General features: G+C 24.8%; 3 protein-coding genes across 5 annotated transcripts; all 3 read right to left on the bottom strand.

Moving 5' to 3' along the window:
• Positions 1-373: 373 nt before the first annotated feature.
• Positions 374-8,256, bottom strand: LOC103579022 (uncharacterized). Its single transcript, XM_014439715.2, has 10 exons — positions 8,214-8,256; positions 5,872-6,123; positions 4,306-4,463; positions 4,073-4,220; positions 3,575-4,001; positions 3,284-3,438; positions 1,022-1,261; positions 709-941; positions 502-625; positions 374-411 (listed from the first exon to the last, which is right to left on the bottom strand). The coding sequence occupies exons 1-10, from the start codon at positions 8,254-8,256 to the stop codon at positions 374-376; spliced, it is 1,818 nt and encodes a 605-aa protein (XP_014295201.2).
• Positions 7,417-14,305, bottom strand: LOC103579006 (uncharacterized). Of its 2 annotated transcripts, XM_053741199.1 has the most exons (5): positions 13,904-14,305; positions 12,458-12,635; positions 11,960-12,072; positions 9,888-9,986; positions 7,417-9,081 (listed from the first exon to the last, which is right to left on the bottom strand). In XM_053741199.1, the coding sequence occupies exons 1-5, from the start codon at positions 13,945-13,947 to the stop codon at positions 8,652-8,654; spliced, it is 864 nt and encodes a 287-aa protein (XP_053597174.1). In that variant the 5' UTR covers positions 13,948-14,305; the 3' UTR covers positions 7,417-8,651. The 2 variants fall into 2 exon arrangements, with proteins under 2 accessions (XP_053597174.1, XP_053597175.1); XM_053741200.1 differs by lacking the exon at positions 9,888-9,986.
• A 1,196-nt stretch (positions 14,306-15,501) lies between these two features.
• Positions 15,502-19,882, bottom strand: LOC103579005 (G protein pathway suppressor 2). Of its 2 annotated transcripts, none has more exons than XM_008560282.3 (9): positions 19,725-19,882; positions 17,948-18,206; positions 17,647-17,863; positions 17,109-17,259; positions 16,909-17,020; positions 16,745-16,831; positions 16,245-16,400; positions 16,025-16,149; positions 15,502-15,858 (listed from the first exon to the last, which is right to left on the bottom strand). In XM_008560282.3, exons 2-9 carry the CDS (start codon positions 18,042-18,044, stop codon positions 15,694-15,696), a joined length of 1,110 nt encoding a protein of 369 aa, XP_008558504.1. In that variant the 5' UTR covers positions 18,045-18,206; positions 19,725-19,882; the 3' UTR covers positions 15,502-15,693. The 2 variants fall into 2 exon arrangements, with proteins under 2 accessions (XP_008558504.1, XP_008558503.1); XM_008560281.2 differs by having other exon boundaries at positions 17,103-17,259; positions 19,725-19,743.
• Positions 19,883-21,790: the final 1,908 nt, after the last annotated feature.

The following is a 21,790-nucleotide window of genomic DNA, read 5'->3' as shown; positions in this document are numbered from 1 at the left end:
ACTGACCTTCTACTTTTTCACTACGAAACTCTTCTTTTTAAAATTTTCAACTCTGTTGGAGATTTATTTCCCCAAATTAAAATTCAAAACTATTAACTCAAGTTAATAGTTAATATAATTTATTTTATGTTGCCAGAGTAAATCCCTATTTTTTCGATTTAATAGAAAAATATTATTCATTTTTGAAAGGGAAAAGTAACAGAACGATTCCAATGAATTCTGTGTAAGTAAAAAGCCAGTAAGAAAAGAAATAAAAAATTGCAGTAAATTTTAAAACAAAGATTATGTTTTTAAGAAAATGTTTTTATAATATCATTTATTTTAAATTAAAATAAGAAATCATCGACATTTTTACTTTAAAAATAATTTTATTTTAATAATTTCGATAAAAATACTGAAGTACTTGACAGACTATAACAATTGTTATTAAATAAAAAATATTGATCTAACATACAATTTAAAATATTAAAAATAAAGTTAAAATTAATAGTGAAAAAATACTCGTACTCGCACTTGCAGAATTTTGATTAAATGTAAAAACATAGATGTGACTTTCACTTGTTTTCCAAGGATTTTTGCCATTATCGAAAAACAACGGGCATTCATCACGTTCACGTTCATATTCCTATAATTAAAATATATTATATTAATATAATTATAAATTCATGAATAATCGACTTCAATAAATGAATAAGTATACAAATTTACCATCATATCAATAGCAACAGCAGCTCCTTCAGTCCAATTATAACTTCTCGCCGTCTGATTAATATGACAATAAGGTCCAACAGCTTGTGACATCAAAACTCTGTTAAGCTCAGCTCTTTGATACACCCAACAACGATAATTACTAAATGGATCTAGTTCATCGTACGTTATTAAATACGATTGAAGATTTTCAAAATAATAACCGATGCATTTCATTTTATAATCAGGATCACCTTTAATAATAATAATTATCGTAAATTAAATATTGTTGTTAATATTAATAATGATATTAAAATAATGAATAAAATCTTACTATCAATGTCTAATGGACGTCCTCGATAATCTACTGACAAACAATAATTTTCATCAACTTGTATTTCTTTTTGATCGTAATCACAAACCGAAAAATCAGATATATTTTGCTTGCAATAAGTTAAGGCTCGCGGTGCCAATGTAACGCCTCCTAAAATTTTTGTTTCAAATAGTACATCTCCTTTCTGTGTAAATTGAAATTTTCCAGCGACTGGACATCTTACGGGAACAGGATTTTTTTCTAAGTTTAATTTAAAAATTATTAATTATTTAGTGTACATTCTTAAGAGTATAAGAAAAATTTTCTAACATTGATATTTCTCATACTGTGTTGCAACTTTTCAGACTCGAAAATAGCAGGAAATTTCGAGACGGACCAACATGATCAACTGTTTTTAGAATTTTTATAAAAATTTCTAATTTCCTTATGGGAAAAATCAAAAATTTCAGCGTATGCGGGTTTTTTGCTTTTTATTTTTTTATTTTAAATATTCTGTTGTAATCAAAACTATTATAAAATTTTTACTAGGAAAGGATATTTATTAATAATAATCAAAAATAAGAGAGTGAAAGAAAATAAAAAATTTAAAAAAAACCATTGGGATTAGAAAAGTTGCAACAATTTGATAAATAATTGAATTTAAAATTGGGTCATTCCATGTCAAATCGACCAATGGTTGAAATCGACCCCTTTCGATTTAGACGAATTTTGGTCAGAAGTTTTCTATTACTATAAAACGCATTTCTGCTAAAGGAAAAAAATTTGAACATTTTTCTTGAAAAGTTATGCAAAATTCAAAATTTCGTGAATTTTCTAGTTTTTCAAATTTATTTTTTAAATATCTTGAAAACTATGATAGTTACAATAATGATCCAAAGCTTGTTTTAAAAGGGATACTTGGGGCTATAAAAAAAAAAAATATTCAAAAAAAAATTTTGAAAAATGACAAATTTGTCAAATTTTGAATTCTTGAAATTCGTCAAAAATGACGATCGACATTAAATTTTTGGCTCAATTTTTTTTGTACAACACCTTATACTTATTTTAAAAGATTCTAGAATTTTCAGAACTGTGTTTTTTGTTTTTGCAAAAATATGAATTTTTAATTTTTTTTTTTTCATTTCTTTGTTAAGTCAAGTTAAGCAATCACGTAATTAAGTAAATTTCAGCAGTAGAATTTTCACTTAATGTCATAATAATGTGAAAAAGACCATCATTGACGGTTATATTTTTATTTATTTGATATCTATCGACTGTATTTTTTACTTTTTAAAAAATACGGATTTTTGAACTTTATTAAATAACTTTTTTTTTTTTTATTTTTGGTTAAGTTTAGTTAAGAAATCAATCAATTTTGTGAAATTCAGTAGTAAAAATTTCGCTTATTGACATGAAGATGAAAAAAGACCATTACTGACGGTTACATTCTAATTTATTTGGTATCTATGAAATATAATTATTATATTTTATATAAAAATGTAAAAAAAGACCATTAGTGACAGGTATATTTTTATTTATTTGATATTTATCAACCGAATAAGAATATAACCGTCAATGATGGTCTTTTTCACATTGTTATGACAATAAGTGAAAAATCTACTACAGAAATTTACTTAATTACGTGATTGCTTAACTTTACTTAACAAAAAAATGAAAAAAAAAAAAAAAAAAAAAAAAATTAAAAATTCATATTTTTGCAAAAACAAAAAACACAGTTCTGAAAATTCCAGAATCTTTTAAAATAAGTACAAGGTGTTATACAAAAAAAAAATTGAGCCAAAAATTTAATGTCGATCGTCATTTTTGACGAATTTCAAGAATTCAAAATTTGACAAATTTGTTATTTTTCAAAATTTTTCTTTGGAATATTTTTTTTTTTTTTTTTTATAGCCTCAAGTATCCCTTTTAAAACAAGCTTTGAATCATTATTGTAATTATCATAGTTTTCGAGATATTTAAAAAATTAAGTTGACAAACTGGAAAAATCGCGAAATTTTGAATTTTGCATAACTTTTGAAGAAAAATTTTCAAATTTTTTTCCTTTAGCGGAAATGCGTTTTATGGTAATAGAAAAACTTCTGACCAATATTCGTCCAAATCAAAAGAGGTCGATATCAACCATTGGTTGATTAGACATGGAATATGACCCAATTATTTAATGAATTTAGTAATAGCAAATACTTCGACAGTTACTTAGTCATATCGGATTCCTATTAGTTATTTTATATGACAAAAAAATGATTCTTTATAATTAAAACATACTTATGAACATATCGTACTTCCATTTGATAGAATTTTGAAATTTTACCCATGAACAAACTGTTGAAAAATCATTTTGAACAACAGCAACACTTTTTCTAAATCTTATAATGTTGTGATGTCGTGGTATAAATTCAAAACAAATGTAATCTGTTTGACTGTAATACATTTAAATATATATAATTTTTATGTCCATCAAAACAATCAGGGAGCAATTATAAATTTTAATCTACTTGTTGTTCAATACTTTTTACAAAATGGTTTAAATGTGTAAATATTATAATAAAAAATTACCATCCATCAACAGCTAAACGAGCCATCATGAATCTATGATCACGTTGTTGCTGACAGGTATAAATTGTTTTTCGTTCACGTCCTTCATCAGGATTCCATGTTTCAATAATATGAGTCTCATTAATGACAACGTTAGCTTCATTATTAGCCATATTTATCCACTCTCCTGACATATTTTGCGGTAACTGACATCTTGGCTCGATAATTTCTGATTTAATTGGAATAATTCGCAGTCGTTCAGGACTTTTTTCAACTGAATTCAATGTATTACATTCAGCGGTAATAGATGCGCCAATATACAAATCGTCATCACGATTTCTTAAAAAGCATCGATATTTTTCATCTTCTCTTGATTCTTTTGTATTCACAACTGCGAAGAAATGATTTTTTCCAACGAACCAATTGCCCAAACAACTATATTCAACCACTGAGTAATTAAATCCATTTAATATAAAATAATCATAAAATATTTTAAACGGTAAATGAATATGTTCTTACCTCCATCAAATGTTCCATTCATGTTTTCACATTTTTTATAAGTTATATTAAATTTTTGGTTTGTTATCAAAAACTGAGTACCCGCTGTTTGGCATGATCTTATTTGAGCATCTTCATGATAACACTCTCCAGTAAATCTAAATCGATTCTAAAAATAACCGTGAATTTAAAAAATTTTTTTTACTTTATATTGAATATATTTTTTAATTTTTTTATTTGATTTTAAAAATTACCTGATAGGCAAATTTCCATACACCCTCAAGAGATGATCTGCAGTTAACAGGTTTTTGATTTTTTGAAAATAATGTTATAAGTTGTTGATCATTTTTCAATCCTCGGCATACATCATTAATCGTTGGTTTTACTCCTTCAGGTAAATTTACACAATTCACTTTAATAAAAATATATATAATTAAGTAAATTAATGAAAATAAAAAAAGGCCATTCGGCATCCGAAATATAACGGCTGCCCAATTTCGAAACACAGTAACTGACAAAAATAAAATTTTTGAAATATGTATAGAATCATGTTCACAAAACTCCACTGGAACTAAAAATATTAAAAAATCGATTTTGAAAAATTTTTCACTTACTGTGTTTTGAAATTGGGCAGCCGATAAGTAGATTTCTCATTGTTTCTTTATTTTGAAGTTTTAAAATAAAATTGAATTGAAAATTACTTTTTTTTTTTTGACATTTTTGATGAATGTCGAGGTTGAGAACCGCGAAAGATAGAATAATGGAATTTTAACCATAACACAGAAATCAATCGTGGTAACTTTAAACCTTTACTGAAAATCGAAAAATTATCCTAAAGTACAAAGTGAAAAAAAAAAACATAGCTTATTTTCACAGAATTTTGACATTCTTTTTACGTAATAAAGATAGAAGTTTCCGTTAAAAAATTATTCAAGCAACAATTTTCATCAATTTGAAATTTGCAAATTGCCACCATTTCCCAAATACTCGACCGACTTTTTTAATTTTTGAACTCGATTAAGATAATTGCCTAAAGAGTAAATATATGAAATTTCATAATCATCTGTCAAAAATTGTCAAAGATATAATAATTAAATTTTTACCTTAACACAAAAATCAATCATGTAACTTTGAACCTTTATTAAAATTGGAAAAATTATGGGAAAGTGAAACATAAGAAAAGGAAAATATAGCTTATTTTATTATCTAACTATGACGTTTTTTTTTACCCAATAAGAGTACATGTTTCAGTTAAAAAGTTACTAAAAAAAAAAAGCGGCGAAAGTAGCGTTTTTTGTTAATTTGAAAATTTTAAACCACCACTCTTTCTAAACTAATTGACCAATTTTGCTCATCTTCGAATTTAACCGAGATAATCATTTATAGAATAAGTGTGCCAAGTTTCATTAAGGTCTGTTTAGAATTATAAGTACTATCTTCTCAACAAGACGCGTTAATATATATATATATATATATATATATATATATATATATATATATACTTATTAAAAGAAACGATTTAAAATGATTATAAAAAAAAATTTTTAAATACTTTTTAATGCTTTTAAATACTTTGAATATTTTTAAATCACCCTTCTTATCGGCATTTAACATTGCAAATCGTTTTGAATCATTTCTTTTAATCAGGATATATATATATATATACAAAGTTTTGAATCAATTGTATTTTTGAAACCTACTCAACGAATTATAATAGATTATGGCAAATTTTTTTGAAAATTTCACCATGAGGATAAATACAATAGATAGATTTCTATGAAATCTATCAAAAATAATAATTATAAAATTAAATTACTTACACTCTGTTTTTTCTAAAACATTAATTGTTCTTACAATAAGTTTAACACAGTGATAACACATATTTTTTTTAAATATTAATGTATAATTCAGTCTTTCGTGTTCCTCCATAAGGATACATTTTCCACGATCTGTCATATATTCAGCATTTATTTCTGTGTTTACTTTTTTACCTTCCCATGAAAACCAAGCTCCTCTTATGACATGAGGAATCTCACATTTATAATCTCTTTCTTCTTGAGAAGACAAACAAACTATAACATAAAAATAAATAAGTATACTATATATATCATTTATTTGTACCGTCAATTGAATTACAATTAATAAAAAAATCATCTTACCATAAGTATATAATAAAAATAATTGAAATAAAATAAATTTATTAACACTTAACATTTTTAAAAATTTTTATTATTAACTAAATTTTTAAATATATATAATTTTTCCGTTGATACTGAACGAAAATGAACACGCCCTTACCTGTACTGACTAATGCTTCACTGATTTAAGTTTGTGATACCACGAAATCATGTAAAGAATCCTGAGTTAAATAGGAATGCGTGTCCTAATAGAGTATTTTTTTAAACCAAGGAGGGGGTACACGTGTTACACGAGTGAAACTTTTAAACAAGTGTAACGAGTCTACAAAATATATTTATCTATAGATATCAACAATATTTGTAACTGACTAATGCATTTTACTGTTAATTTTTTTTTTTTTTTGTAAAGATCGGGGCAGTATTTATAATTTAAAATTAATGAAGTACTTGATATTTGATTAACTTTTAAGTGTAATGTGAGCTTGTAAAAATAGATGTATTTAATACAAAAATATTTATGCGAATAAGGAATATATCATGCATAAAAAAAATATATTGTTGCATGCTTATTGAACTCTGTTGTATTCATAATTTATGATGTGATCAATGACGTAAAACAATAAAATCATTTCAGCTACCCTGATTAAAAGAAACAATTCAAAACAATTCAGAACGATTCAGTTTTACTACTATATAGATATAGATGTACATTCAATATTGCGTGAATCGTTTTGTTTAACCAGGGATATTAACTTAAATGAAACAAAAATATTAACGTAAATATTAAATAAGAAACAATGAATGATAAAATTGAATATTTAATAATCAAGTTATTTTTTATTTTTCAAAAACTTTCATACAATGTATACACACATGTTTTGTTTTCGTTTTATTTCGAGAAAAGAAAGAAAACATATAATTTTTAAAAAATTTTAAAAGTATTAGCGCTGTTTACGCTATATGTCATATGATTGCGCTATAAGTCAAAATACAAATACTTACGTATAATAATATAAATTTATATATAATATAAGAAATTTTATCTTCCATAATAATACGTATATATTTGAAGAGTTTATTTAAATATATATAAATAAAGAAAAACAATATATTAATTACATCGGCATTAGCCTATTTATTTTTTTTTAAGTTAGAATTTTATAAAATTTCGAATGAAAAAATTACAACTAAATAAAAGTTTTAAATGACTAGAATAAATATATTTAATTTAGCAATACATTTCTGTAATTATTGAGTAATTTCATTTGATTTTTTTTTTTTTATTTCATAAATGTAATTTGAAAATTATATTTTTCATACTTAAATATTAATAGAAATTATATTTTATTTATTCAATTAGATTTTTTTTATCATCTTAAGACGCGTTTTCATTTGTTTCTCTATTCGCACTCAACTGGATAAACGGTACTATCTCTGTTGCACTTGTACATTAAATAGGAACTTTGTCCAAACTTTTCTCGTAAACAAATGGAAGTTATCAAAAAATTCAAGTGCACTTCGCTAGTTCATAGAGTAAAGCATCGGTTCTGTGTCTTTATTTTGCGTTTAGAGCTTTTATTTCAGAGAAAAGCTGGGACAAAATTATCTGAAAACAGTTCTTAAAGTGAATCACAAAAATCTTCAAATAGGCAATAGTATATTTACATGTATAACTGATTGCCAAATAGAAAAAAAAGATCATTTTCATTTGATGATAAGCACTTTTTGCGACAATTTACGATGAATATTGCAATATGTATAAAATGAGCCAAGCTCAGTATTATTGAGTAATATGAGGTAAAGACATTGATTTTTATTTAAATTTGTGAATCAGCTATTTTTAGTTTTAAAATAGCTGCTATTAGAAACTCATTGTATTAGGCTTTTATTTTTTATATTTAAACAAAACTTAATTTTTTTATATCACTGCATTCAAATTGCGAATTAAAAATCACTAGTTTCTTTCCTAAAACATAAAACGCATAGTTTCTTCCCAATAAATTAATTTTCTACTTCATTTTAACCGTGTCCGAATCGCATTTGTTTATTATACCTCAGAACAATCATTGCGACGAATCAAGTTGACAGTTGAATTTATTCATACGCTATTGCTCTTAACTTTTATCATTTAAACTGACTCCAGAAATTTAAGCTTTAATCCAGATAAAACACACTTTAAAACTTTATGTGATGGCAGCTTTCACTTTTGGCTCCGACAATCAATATCACGCTCGTCTGAAATTGTCTTGTTTCAATTCTTGTCACACATTATATTATTAGATTAAAAATTTAATTGCTTAAAAAATATTTATAAATTTATTCGTAGAATAAAAAATATCTTCAATAAATTATTTTGTCTGTATAATTTAATTTATTAATATAATTAATTTATTTATATTAAATTAGATAAACCAGTGACTTTACCTTGTATGATATTTTTTTAATAATAATTTTTTTTTTTTTCACAGAAATCGTGGTTTTTTATTGGTTAATTGTGCTGCAACGCTTAGAAGCATCATTACGTGTTCGCTGTTAGCTGATGGTATACCGGGTGATTTTATTTGTGAATTATTTTCTCTTGCATTATTAATATGAGGATTGTTATTAACCGATCGGCAATTATAATGAAATCGTTCATGATTAGCAGTTAAGTCAGAGTGCAAGTGTCCTGTGCGTATTGTTGAAGTATCGGTATGTTGAACTGCATAATGACGATACTGATGAGGGTGAGGCTGTTGATTGACGAACGTTCTTCTTGAATCACTGGTTTCTTTAAGTGGTGCATGGATGAGACTGGCTGCTGGTCCTTCTGCTGACAATTGACAGCAAGTCGGTAGGCATTGCCATACGCGTGACAGTCCAAAAATGTTGAAACATGGGCGTGCCAAAAACCTGGGATAGATAAAATATGTATTTGTTTTAAAAATATTAATTATTTTTAAGTTATTGAAAATAGGAAAGATCGAGACAAGATATTTTAACTTTAGAGATTGGAAAAGTTTAAACTAAAAAATATAAATTTTGATTTTTGATTTCCGAAATTTAGAAAACTCAGTGACTTTTAACAAACTATCGAAATCAAATTTTTTGAAATTCTTTATTTAGATTACATTTAAGATATTTTAGAGTAAAACTGATATTTTTTAAAAATGAGACTCATTCTAATATATAAAAATATGTATATATGTAAATTACTTTCATTTTTTTGCCTTTTTAATTCAGTAATATATGTCGGCATAATTGTATATAAATATATCAATATACTTTATATTTATTTTTCTTCGCAAAGTTTTGCTGATTTTTAAAAAAGGCCATTTGTTAAATTAAATAAATCATAGACGTTATCTTATAATTTTAAATTTATGAAGGGAAAATTATAATATTACGACTAAAACTATGTAATTAAAATTAAATTATAGGTATTAAAAATTTTTTTTTTTATTTTTATAATTTTTTAAAAGATGTTTGACCTGAGATTATTTAATATTATAAACTTCTTTATAAGTTAATAAAAAATCTTGTTCAGATTTTCCTTCTTAGACGACTATTTTTTATATTAATTAAAAAAAAATGGCTATAAATTTACATAGTTATTACATAATAATAATTTTGCATACAAGACAGTAAGTGTAGAAACACAAAAGCATTGCTTATAAAATAAATATTAAATATAATGATATAATATATATTAATCTTACCTTAAACGAGTGGGTTCTTTCAAGTCATTTAAAAGAAACGGTTCATGCTGAAGATCGTGAGGCTTATAACGATCTAGTGATAATTTGAATGTCATGTAACTGAAAAATTTATTAATTTTGATATTTAATCCCAAAAAAATTTTTAGAAAAGAATCAGACAAAATTTTAGTAATTTTTTTTTTTTTTTTATAACACTAAAGAGAAAATACTTGAAATTTACGTGAATAAATACAAGAGACAGATATTTTATTGTAGAAAATGTAACTTTCAATTAAAAAGTTATATCATATTACAGAAAGATTAGATAATATCAACTTTTTCATTAACAATAGGAAAGTGGTATTTACTTAGAGACTGTTTGAATTTATTTTTTAAATAAAATTATAAATTACAAGAAGGATATAGAAGTAGATAACTTTAACAAAAAATAATGATTGCATCTACAACTAACTATGAGATTTATTATAATCAAGCTTTAATCAAAAAGCAAAACGCAAAACAAAAAGTAAGTATCTATTGAAAACAAAAAGTTAAACTGTAAAAAGATATATTTTTTCATGATATCAGAATCGAAACTTAAAGTTTCACTGTCTCTACAAACAGTCAAAACATGCTAATTTTAGTCCAATCTCGCGATTGTGGCCACTTTCCGGCTCACGTCGAGCAGAAAAATACCATACACACTTTGCACGGTAAAAAAGAAATAGGCGCTGCAACAAAACGCAGTCCTGTGGGAGCAACAGGACAAAATCCTGTTGCAGCAACAGGATTTTCATGTTACAGCAACAGGATAAATCCTGTGGAATAAATAGGATAAGGAATAAGTTTCATGGACTAATTTTTTTATGTCCGTATAATGAAATTTCAAAATTTGAAAAAAAAATTCAAAGTTTGGAAAAAAATTAAAATTTAAAAAAATTCTGAAATTTCATTATACGGACAAAAAAATTAGTACATGAAACTTGTTCCTTATTCTATTTATTCCATAGGGAAAATCCTGTTGCAGCGCCTATTTTTTGTCCGTGTGGCAAGTAAAAAAGAAAGCCTTAGATCACATATTTGCCCGCCGCGGCCAACAATAACATGTGATCTAAAACTTGTCATATTTTACTGGCCTAGGTATGTAATATACTATAGCAAAAGCGTGAATTGTGAATGCATGTTTTCAGTTAGCGGGCAGAAACACACTTGTTTCGTCCCTTGGGAAGAAACAAATAATGTTTCTGCCCGTTGACTGGAGGCTTTCGCAATTTAAACTCTGATACTTGACATTTCTTTAATAGTCATTTCTGACCATAATGTTTATGTACGTAAATGACAGTTTTGTAAATATTAGTATGAATAAGAATAGTATTTATAGTTTCTGTTTAATAATAAATTGTAAATGACAATTTACGCTTACGCTAATAGTTGATCATATCATTGGTTTTAAATTAACTTATTTGACTGGCTATTGACAATGAAACTTTAAGTTCCAATGCAGGTAATCATGAAAATTATAGTGTGTAAGTCAAGATGAAACACGATTTTAGACTGCAGGTGATGTCAGCCCTCGCTTACGGCTCGAGCAGCCAACTTCACCCTGGTCTGAAATCGTTTTGTTTTATCCCTTGTCACACAATATATTTTTTACCTATGTATGAGGAATGAACACTAGCAGTTATTGTATAATACTCACCTTTAAATCGCCATTATATTAGTCAGAAGTTTTATGTATATTTACATAGATAATTAGTGCAAAATATGTGACAGTAAAATATAAAAAAAAAAAACATTTGAGTTAAATATATTACAGCAGTTTAGCATTCAAAAGCAAATTAAATGACGATTAACACACAACTAATTTAGTAGATAAATTATACACATAAAAAAAAAAATTTTTACCTTCGGTCTACATTACACTTTTGTGTTTTAAGTGTTAATTTAATTAATAACTATTTTTATTTTAAATTAAATTTAATGTTAATTATTTTTAAAGGTCTTTTAGAAAATTACTGTAGACTGAATTTTATTAATTTTTTTTTTTACTGTGTACACGAAAAATATTTTATAGAAACATAAAAAAGTCTTACTTCCAGAATACGACGAAAACAGTAGTTGTCGTTAGAAGTAAAACAATGGCACATGTTACTATCAATGCTGTATTTTGAAGAGAAGGAATGTTATGGTATGATACATCAATGAGCTGTAAAAATAATTTTTTAATATTTATTTTATTAGCAAGTAATCGAAGATATATGGAATTATTATTATTAAACCTGTAAAAAAATAATTTGAACTGATACGCTTTAATGTTAAGTTTTTTAGGAGTAAAAGTTCGCGCCAATCTTTAACGAGCTCAAAAAATACTATTGATTAATTTTAATAACAATAATTATTTCAAAAAACTAAATACTAGTCAGTAATTAAAAAAAATTTAATTTCATATAATAGATTTTAAGTTTAATATCGTTGTCTTTAAACTTTCCTACTAATGATGAGTTTATGTAATGTCATATAAATTTTATTAAATTTAACGAGTTCAAATAGCACGATAAGTTAATAAGGGTCTTAAGTACTTAAATACTTACAGGAATATTACCACAATCCTCAAGTTCGGACAATGGTGCTTCTGAACAAAATGTTCCCTCTTTGAGAAAGGGTGGCCGAGGTGGGGGCGGTAATCGAAACATCGGCGGAGGCCCTGAACACTCTGGACAATCAGTAGTGTCCAGAGATCTTAACTCAGCCATATTTCTTCTTAATGAGCTAAAATAATTATTCATAATTATATTAAAAAAAAAAAAAATTTATCAATGAAATATAACAAATCAATTGTACAGCCACCGTAAAATTATTTTGAAGTGACAAAACTTTTTAAATTATTAATAATTAAAAAATTTCAAGTCGGCTTCAGGTAAATATGTTCCCATTATAGACCACATTATTTTTACAAACCAATCATCAATTCATTTTATTAGAATTTACTAAAGAGAACTTTACTTTTATTGAGAATTATTAATTTATGTAATTTTTTTTTCTTATTCTTGCAACTGATAAAAAAATTCATGAATGCAAAACTGTAATATACAATTTTCAAAAAAGTGACAAAAAATAAAATAATAAATTAAAAAATTATTATTTTTCGTTGAAATAAATTATTTATAAAGTAATTTTAATGAACTTTAAACGCTTTTAATACTATTTTTTTTGTATAACAAGCCATGCTGGTTATTAAAAAAATACATGGTCATTTGTGGGGATATATTTACCTTGTAGTTTAGGAAGAAAAGTTGTGACTGATACTCATAAATATAAGTGATTCAATATCATTTCTCTTGTAAACATATATGGATTCCTATAAAAGATCACAATTATAAGATTAGTTTATGATTACAATGGAGATCGGTTTTAAATTACATCTCATCAATCGTTGTATGTATTCTTTTAATTTTATAAATTAATTATTTTCAATCAAATTATCATATTATGTTATTCCTGATTAAAAGAAACGATTTGCAGCTACTTGCAATGTTAAATGTCCATAAGAAGGGCGATTCAAAAGTATTCAAAGTATTCAAAAGCATTAAAAAGTATTTAAAAACTTTTTTTTTCTAATTGTGTTAAATCGTTTCTTTTAATAAGGGATATAATTTTTTTTTTTTTTTTAAGTGCAAAAATAAAAATTTACATTATAAAATTTTTTTTTCTTTATTAAAAAATAAAGAACGTAGATGGATTTTGTATAACATATATATATATATATATATATATATGTGTGTGTGTGTGTGTGTGTGTGTGTGTGTGTGTGTGTGTGTGTGTGTGTGTGTGTGCGTGATTTATATTCATAGTGAACGTGTAACAATGTGGTCATTGATTACTTTGAGTTTATATAAAATGCGCATGCGTTTATTTCAATCTTTGTACAATATATGTACTATTTGGATGGTTTGTATTTTGTATAATTATGTCATTTTCAGTTTTTTTTTTTTTTTTTTATAGAAAAAAATTTCAATTAAATATTTTTATTGAATTACCTTAAAAATTCAATCATTATCACATCAGATTGCCACATTGGCATGTCGACTATCACTCACTTTTGATTAATCATCATAAATGTCAAAAATATTTATTATTTTAAAATAATTTTTTAAACTTTAAACATACCGAAATTTATCGGCTTTTATCGAATAGTTTTTTATACAAGATTAAATTCTTTAATTATTAAAATATTCAACAAAAGTAAAATTTTGTTATTAACTATGAAAAATAAAACATATATCACAATATAACTTAAAAATTAAAATAAAATTATTAATTTAAAACTAAACTGTTTATATTTTTTAAATAAATTCACTATTGTAAAACACTATGTACATTTTACGGTATTGATTAACTACGCGTCATATCGCTTCTTTCGGGCTCACGAGTAGGTTACAAAAAAAAAAAAAAAAAAAAAAAAAAAAAAAAAATTGAAGAAATAAAATTTTTAAATTTATATCAAAAGTTTAATAGAAACTTATAAATGATATCTACATTAATAAGTCTAGTTTTGTACTATTTTTAAATTATCATAACACAAATAATTGTAAACTTAATATTTGAGTAATTTTATATTCGCGTGATTGAATTTGATTAGGGTGGAAAAAGTTGATAAGACGAGCCGAGACAAGCTGAAGCTTGTTATCCTGCGTTACCCTTACAAAGAGTAGAATAATATGGAATACTATGCGAAATGTTTTACGGCGCTGCAGTCGTACTGCTCCTAAAAGTTCTCAATTGGTAACTTTTATCTCCCATAACTTTCAAGCTTTTCCCAGTTGACAGTATGACCTTTATCTATATTTTTGAATAAAATTTTTATATTTAAATTATTTCTTAACTTATAGAAGTTAAAGTATTAACATAATGAGATTTAAATTTTTAAATAATATAACTTACTGTATTACTGTGAAAATATATTTTTATTTGAATTAAAAATTTATATTTTAAAAATATTGTTTATTAAATAGTAACGTATAATGCAAGACTTATTTAATTATAATTTTTAAACAAAAAGTATAACAATAATAAATTCAGGTCGCAGAAAAGTATTCTTCTAACTAATAATGAATACGGTTTTAATAAAAATGTAGCATGGCTGCGTGTTACAATGGCCACAGATCAAGACCACAGAACATAGCAAAGCACAAGCTGATTTATTTCCACAGTTAGGGAACGCCGCTGCAAGTGATTGAAGCACCAGCAGGGAGCTAGACTGTGGCTAAGTTAAAAGTATAGAGAAAGTAAAAGAACATAGGATATAACAGGATTTTTCATCCGACCGGACCATGGATTCGAACCTACGTCCACAAGCGCATAATCAAGACTCATGACGCGGCATAAACCTCCTTTACCATAGTGAGTGTTTAAGAACAGAACGCTTATTGTTAATGGTATGCTGGAAGGACACTGCAATAACTACTAAAATGATGTAAAAAATAAAAATAATTAAATTAATGTAAAAAGAAAGTTTTTAAATATTTGAGAACTTCAAAAAAAAATTATTTATCAAAACAAATTATTTTTAATTAATAAAGTTTTTTTTTTAATATAAAATCTATATTTTAAGGACAAGAATTTTTTATCATACTAATATGTTACATAAAATTTATTAACGAAAAAAGATTAAGCCTACAATATAATTAAAAAAATATTATTAACCAGATAGTGAATACTTTCACTAAAAATTGCATAACTTTTTTTTTTACAGGAATAGAGTAATTATGTAAAAAAAAAAAAAATTACATAAATTAATCAAACAGTGATATTTTTTAGTAAATAAGCTTCAGATTGGAGTCGTGTGAAATCCTTTGCCTGTTGGAATGAAAAATCTACCGGAACTATTAGTAGCAGAGGAACTGACATAAGTTCCTGGCGGTGGATAAGGTCCTGGAGGAGGTTTTGGAGCCCTTACAGGATAACCTGATGTAATACTACCAGTTTTTGCACCCTATACAATAAAAATTATTAATTAATTATTAATATAATACAACATTAAGAAATGTAAAAGAAATCCATAATAAACATGAATATTTTTTTTCATTAATTAAAAAATCTAGACCAGATATGTTAGATTAATAATAAGGAATGAATTTTGTTTTGATAAGTTAATATACCTGAGGTTGTTGTTGGATTGGTATTGCTCCGCCGTGTACTGTTACATGATTACTGGGACGTAAATAAAATTTGTCCTCTGGATAGGTATTATTATGATCCATTGAATGCAGATTTGTGACGTATGCTATTTAAAAAAATTGAATGTAATTTAAAGATTAATAAACAGTAAGTACTTTATAATTAAATTTGTATTTATTTTCATATTAAAAAAATACTGACCTGGTTGATGAGTTATCGTTGCTCGGTTACTTGGCAAATAAACAGATTTAGCTTGATCACTTTCTCGTGATGACTGTGACGTTGGTGCTGAATAACTGTAAACACCTTGACTAGCATGAGTTGAATAAAACGTTGAAGGAGGATACTGATTATTTTCTAATAAAAATAAATAATATTTTTCATAGATTTTTTTTTTTTCACCAAAACTCAAATTAGATTCATAAAGAATTATAATCAAAGTCTCATAATATTTTTTCGTATTCGATGAACCTACTAGGGTAGACTTTAATCATAATTTTTGATAAAATTAATATGAAAAATGACATTTCGTAGAATGAAAAATAGAAACAACGACTAAATTATTGTACTGTAGTTTTTTAATTTAATTAATGCATTTAACTGTATTTTCAACCCTAACACAAAATAAGTTCTCTAGAATTGTTCATTTTTCATTCTAATAGTGATCTGTACTATTTAATTTAATTAAAAATATAATTTACTATTCCAAAGAACTGCACGTGAGTCGCCAGTTCTTCGAGCTGCATCGTCTGATTCTGGGAAACCACAACTGTCTCCTCTTAAATCACCTAATGTTTAATAAAATTCGTTTAATATCAGTAATAAAGAAAAAAAAATTAACAATTTTCCTTTAAATTTAATTTACGTGTATGAGTAGAATTGTAATTTGGCATCGGCGGAGGTTTGTATCCATAGACTGTGTGGTAAGACGATGCTGATGGTGGCGGTGATGGACTATGACTTCTTTTCAATGGCCCCTAATACATTAAAAATAAAAAAGTAAAATTTTGACAATAAAAAATTAATATTTCTTATGAATATCGTTAATTATGTTTGTACATTTACGTTAGCCATTAATGTATGAGATGAAGTAGCGGCTGTGGCAACTTTGTACAATGGACTTCGAGTCGGCAATGGTAAAAATAATTGTTGATGTACAACATTTGCTCCTGTTGTTTGATAATTACCCACGGCAGTTAAAACATCCGAGCATATACTGAAAATTATTCTTATTGTTAAATAAATTAAATTTATGAATACCTCAATAATTACATTAATTAAATAAAATGTTACTTAATTAATAATTTTTGTAAATATAACATAGAGTAAATTAATGATAACTTTTAAATCATTTTACTCTTTAGAATTACGTGTAAAAATATGATTCGTCAATCTTTTAGTTGTTATACACAAAAAACGCGTTAGAAAAAAACTTGGTTTAAAATACGCGGTGACAGATAATAAAAAGTTTTTTAAGTTAATGTTTTTTTTATTAATATTGAATTTATTTATTTAAAAATAATAAAATTGTCAAGTGTCTACTGCTATCATTATAAAAAAATAATAATAATAATAATAATAATAATAATAATAGTAAAAATACTTTGTCTCTTTAGTTAATTGTCTCCGTCTATTATCATCTTCATTGAGAACTTTTTTTAGTTGTAAAAATAATTGATGTTTTTCATCTTTTAATTGTGAAAGCTCAGCTTCCAAATTACAAATTTGTTCTCTGGTTTCTCCCAAAGTCATAACATCTTGTTTTTGTTGTCTTTCACGTTCTTTTCGTAATCGTTCTTCTTCAGCATCAGCTTCTTGTTCTGTTTGAATAAATTATTAATAAATATTAAAAGAAATAAATTAATTAAAAATAGTTTAACATAAATAATATAAATATGAAATACCTTGTTTCTTTCTTTGCCGTTCTCTAGTGATGTGATTTTTCAATGCTTGCCACATATGCTCACTTTGTTGCGGTGGTCCTGATACTATTGCTGGCATTGTTGATATTTTTTTATTAACAATAACTATTTTATTTTTATATTAACAATTTACTAAAACTCTGACGTATCACTTATTATATTTATTTTATCTCTTTTCGTCAATGATAAACATTTATAACCAAATAATTATACTATAGATGAGTAATTTCGTTTGGTGTCTCTGTATGTATGAGTAAAATGTAAATTTAGCTTTAGATATTGGGTATAGTAAAGTAATAAAGGCGATGCCTAACAGTGGAGAGGCCGCCATCTTACTTTTAAAAAGAGCGCGGGAAAATTGGTGATTACATTTAAAAATTAATACTTTGATTTATGAGTATTCGGGAAAAATATTGTCATTTTAAATGTTTTCATGATAGAGAAAGCAGTAAATAATTATGACCCTGAAGTTCGCTTTCAGCACTTAAAAAAAAGTTTAGATAAAGATATTTATTCCGAATTGAAGCATTTTTCTGGCATTCGCTTAGTGGGGATTTTTTTTCGGGAAATTATCTACATATGGTAATGAATCAAATATTTTTTTCACTCATAAAAAAATTTTTAATTAAAAAAAAATTTTTTTAGAAGCTCTCACAAAGCAACCCATCATCAGATATTTATCGAATTTGATAGTTGAACATATTTTTTCATTAAAAAAAAATGTTTTCAGTCATTTTTTTAATTATTATTTTAGTTTTTTTCTGGAGCTCATAACTATGCGAAAATTCATTATGTAAAAAAAAAAAATCATCATTTCTTCAGTTTTGAAAAATCTGAAGATGGTATTTTTTCAATTTTTAAAATTTTCATTACTTTTTTTAATATCTTTATCTTCGGATTTTTTTTAAATTTGATATCAGATATAAAGAATGGTTTTGAAGTTTAAAGACCATTGGCAATTTTCGGATTTTTTTGCTTAATAAATCAGTTACTAAAACAAATAAATAAAAATATGCACATGTAGAAAATTTAAAAAGCTACAATACTGGCTAATAATTCTTGAGCGGTAGCATAGAATCGGTAAAAAAAAAAATGTCTCAAAATAAAAATGTATGTGACTACTTTCATACAAATGTAAAAATATAAAAATAAAAAGTTGTAAAAAAAAAATTCAATAATTAAAAATATATGTATATTAATAAAATGTAAAATTATAAATATGTATTGTAAAATAAGTGAATAAAAAAAAATCCCTATAAAAAATGTCTCTATCTTGAAAATCACTAATAAAAGTATGGTCACTATTTAAAAATTAGTAAATAATTTTAGTGTCTATATAAAAATATGAATAATTAAAAAAAACTAAATTAAAAAGTCAATAAAAAATAATTACTATAAAAAAAATCTATCTCTATATAAATTAATTTATAAAATTTAATTTCAACAAATAGAAACATAAATAATAAAAAAAAAAATAAAATTAAAAAAGTATAAAATCATTTCAATCTATTTAAAATATACTCTATAATTAAATAAATGAATAAAAAACGGAAGTAATTCCAAATATCACTAAAAAAAAATTACTATGAAAATAAAAAATCCTACAAACCAACATTTGCATAACCAAACACGAATATAAAAAAATTACGTAAAAATTACCATCTCTATAAATAATATGTTTTTAAATAATCGACTGTTTTTGAATATCTCTAAAAAAAATAATATCTGTAATAAAATATCTGAATAAAATATAACCTACAAATTGAAGAATTTCACCATGTGCTCGTAATAGTGACTAAGTTTATGTTATAAAATATAAGTATTAATAATAATGATAAAACAACAATAATAATAATGAAAATTATAGTTATTATTATGGAAAAATATTAAGGAAAACAATAAATAATTGTAAACTTATAATAAGAGACTCGGAGTAAATGTGAAAAATCAAAATCTGAGAAATTACTGATTAGTTTTATTATTTTTTTTTTTTTTTCATAAATCAAACAGTATTCTGTACTCCAACTATACACTTAAATTAATTAATATGATTAAATAATTATAATTTGATTACATCTTGACATAATTATATAATTAATATAATATTTAATTAAATTCTTAATTAATTTAATTAAAATTATGTAAATTATAACAAGCTCAGTGCTTTGGAACAATCAGATTTCGTTTTTTTTTAATTAAAAATTTTTTTTTAATTAAAAATTTTTTTATGAGTGAAAAAAATATTTTATTCATTACCATATGTAGATAATTTCCCGAAAAAAAATCCCCACTAAGCGAATGCCAGAAAAATGCTTCAATTCGGAATAAATATCTTTATCTAAACTTTTTTTTAAGTGCTGAAAGCGAACTTCAGGGTCATAATTATTTACTGCTTTCTCTATCAGAAGTTTAGATAAAGATATTTATTCCGAATTGAAGCATTTTTCTGGCATTCGCTTAGTGGGGATTTTTTTTCGGGAAATTATCTACATATGGTAATGAATAAAATATTTTTTTCACTCATAAAATATTTTTTTCACTCATAAAAAAATTTTTAATTAAAAAAAAATTTTTTTAGAAGCTCTCACAAAGCAACCCATCATCAGATATTTATTGAATTTTTTGTTTACAACTTTTTATTTTTATATTTTTACATTTGTATGAAAGTAGTCACATACATTTTTATTTTGAGACATTTTTTTTTTACCCATTCTATGCTACCGCTCAAGAATTATTAGCCAGTATTGTATGAGTGGAATTTTTCAAATATTTTTTTTTTTATAATCTATCGATTTTTAAAATATCAAAAAATTATCAGACGTTGGCTAGCTTCAGGATCATATATAAAGATGATCCTCAAGTTAGCAGACAATTGAACATTTTTTAATTTTTTTTACAACAATTCCATTTAAAAGAACAAAAAACTAAAAATATGTACATATAGAAGATTTAAAAAACTACAGAAGTATTTTTTAAAGAATATTTTTGTTTAATTTTGTCGTTTTTAAGAAAAATATGAGTATTAATGTAGCAGACATACGACAATCGAAAAATTCAACAATCGATATCTCTGCGAAAAAACGATTTAAGAAATTTTTAGAACCGGAAATATATTCGTATTTTCATTATTTTTACACGCATTTTATTCTTTGTTTCTTACTTTTTCTTTGGAGCTATAATTTTTAAAATAAAACTTTAATGAACATTTTCAGAAATATATATGATTAAAAATATACCAAATTAACACATTTATATTTTTTTTAACTGAACTACAGATGAATTTTATTGAAAAAAAAAAAAAAAAATAAAATTCATCTGTAATTCAGTTAAAAAGAATATAAATGTGTTAATTTGGTATATTTTTAATCATATAAATTTCTGAAAATGTTCATTAAAGTTTTATTTTAAAAATTATAGCTCCAAAAAAGAAGTAAGAAACAAAGAATAAAATGCGCGTAAAGATAATGAAAATACGAATATATTCTCGGTTTTAAAAATTTCTTAAATCGTTTTTTCGCAGAGATATCGATTGTTGAATTTTTCGATTGTAGTATGTCTGCTACATTCATACTCATAGAAAAATATAAAATTAATTAGACGTCGGCTAACTTCAGTATCATGATATAAAGTCAAAAAATGATAATAAATTGAAAAAAAGAACATTCATGCCATTGTTTACGAAAAATCAGAAGATGGTATTTTTAAAATTTTTTAAATTTTCATTAATTCATTATATCTTTATCTTCATTTTTACAAAAATTTTGACATCGGATAACAAATCAAAAAATGTTGATAATTAAAAAAAAAAAAACTCATGGCTTTATT

Source organism: Microplitis demolitor, chromosome 8, assembly GCF_026212275.2.
Source record: "Microplitis demolitor isolate Queensland-Clemson2020A chromosome 8, iyMicDemo2.1a, whole genome shotgun sequence".
NCBI lineage: Eukaryota > Metazoa > Arthropoda > Insecta > Hymenoptera > Braconidae > Microplitis > Microplitis demolitor.
The sequence above is the reverse complement of the archived record's forward strand: the minus strand, read 5'-3'. Positions and strand labels throughout refer to the sequence as shown.

Bases quoted from the DNA above. Each gene is read 5' to 3' on its own strand.
- LOC103579022 (XM_014439715.2), bottom strand. From the start codon at position 8,256: ATGATTGTTCTGAGGTATAATAAACAAATGCGATTCGGACACG. The intron at 6,124-8,213 runs GTTAAAATGAAG...TTTATGTTATAG, and splicing joins ACAAATGCGATTCGGACACG to TTTGTTTGTCTTCTCAAGAA. The intron at 4,002-4,072 runs GTAAGAACATAT...TTAATTACTCAG, and splicing joins GAATGGAACATTTGATGGAG to TGGTTGAATATAGTTGTTTG.
- LOC103579005 (XM_008560281.2), bottom strand. From the start codon at position 18,044: ATGCCAGCAATAGTATCAGGACCACCGCAACAAAGTGAGCATATGTGG. The intron at 17,864-17,947 runs GTATTTCATATT...TTATTCAAACAG, and splicing joins ACGGCAAAGAAAGAAACAAG to AACAAGAAGCTGATGCTGAA. The intron at 15,859-16,024 runs GTATATTAACTT...TTTATTGTATAG, and splicing joins CAATCCAACAACAACCTCAG to GGTGCAAAAACTGGTAGTAT.
- LOC103579006 (XM_053741199.1), bottom strand. From the start codon at position 13,947: ATGCCAATGTGGCAATCTGATGTGATAATGATTGAATTTTTAAG. The intron at 9,987-11,959 runs GTAAGACTTTTT...TAAATTTTTCAG, and splicing joins GTTTTCGTCGTATTCTGGAA to TTACATGACATTCAAATTAT. The intron at 9,082-9,887 runs GTAAGATTAATA...TATCTATCCCAG, and splicing joins AAAGAACCCACTCGTTTAAG to GTTTTTGGCACGCCCATGTT.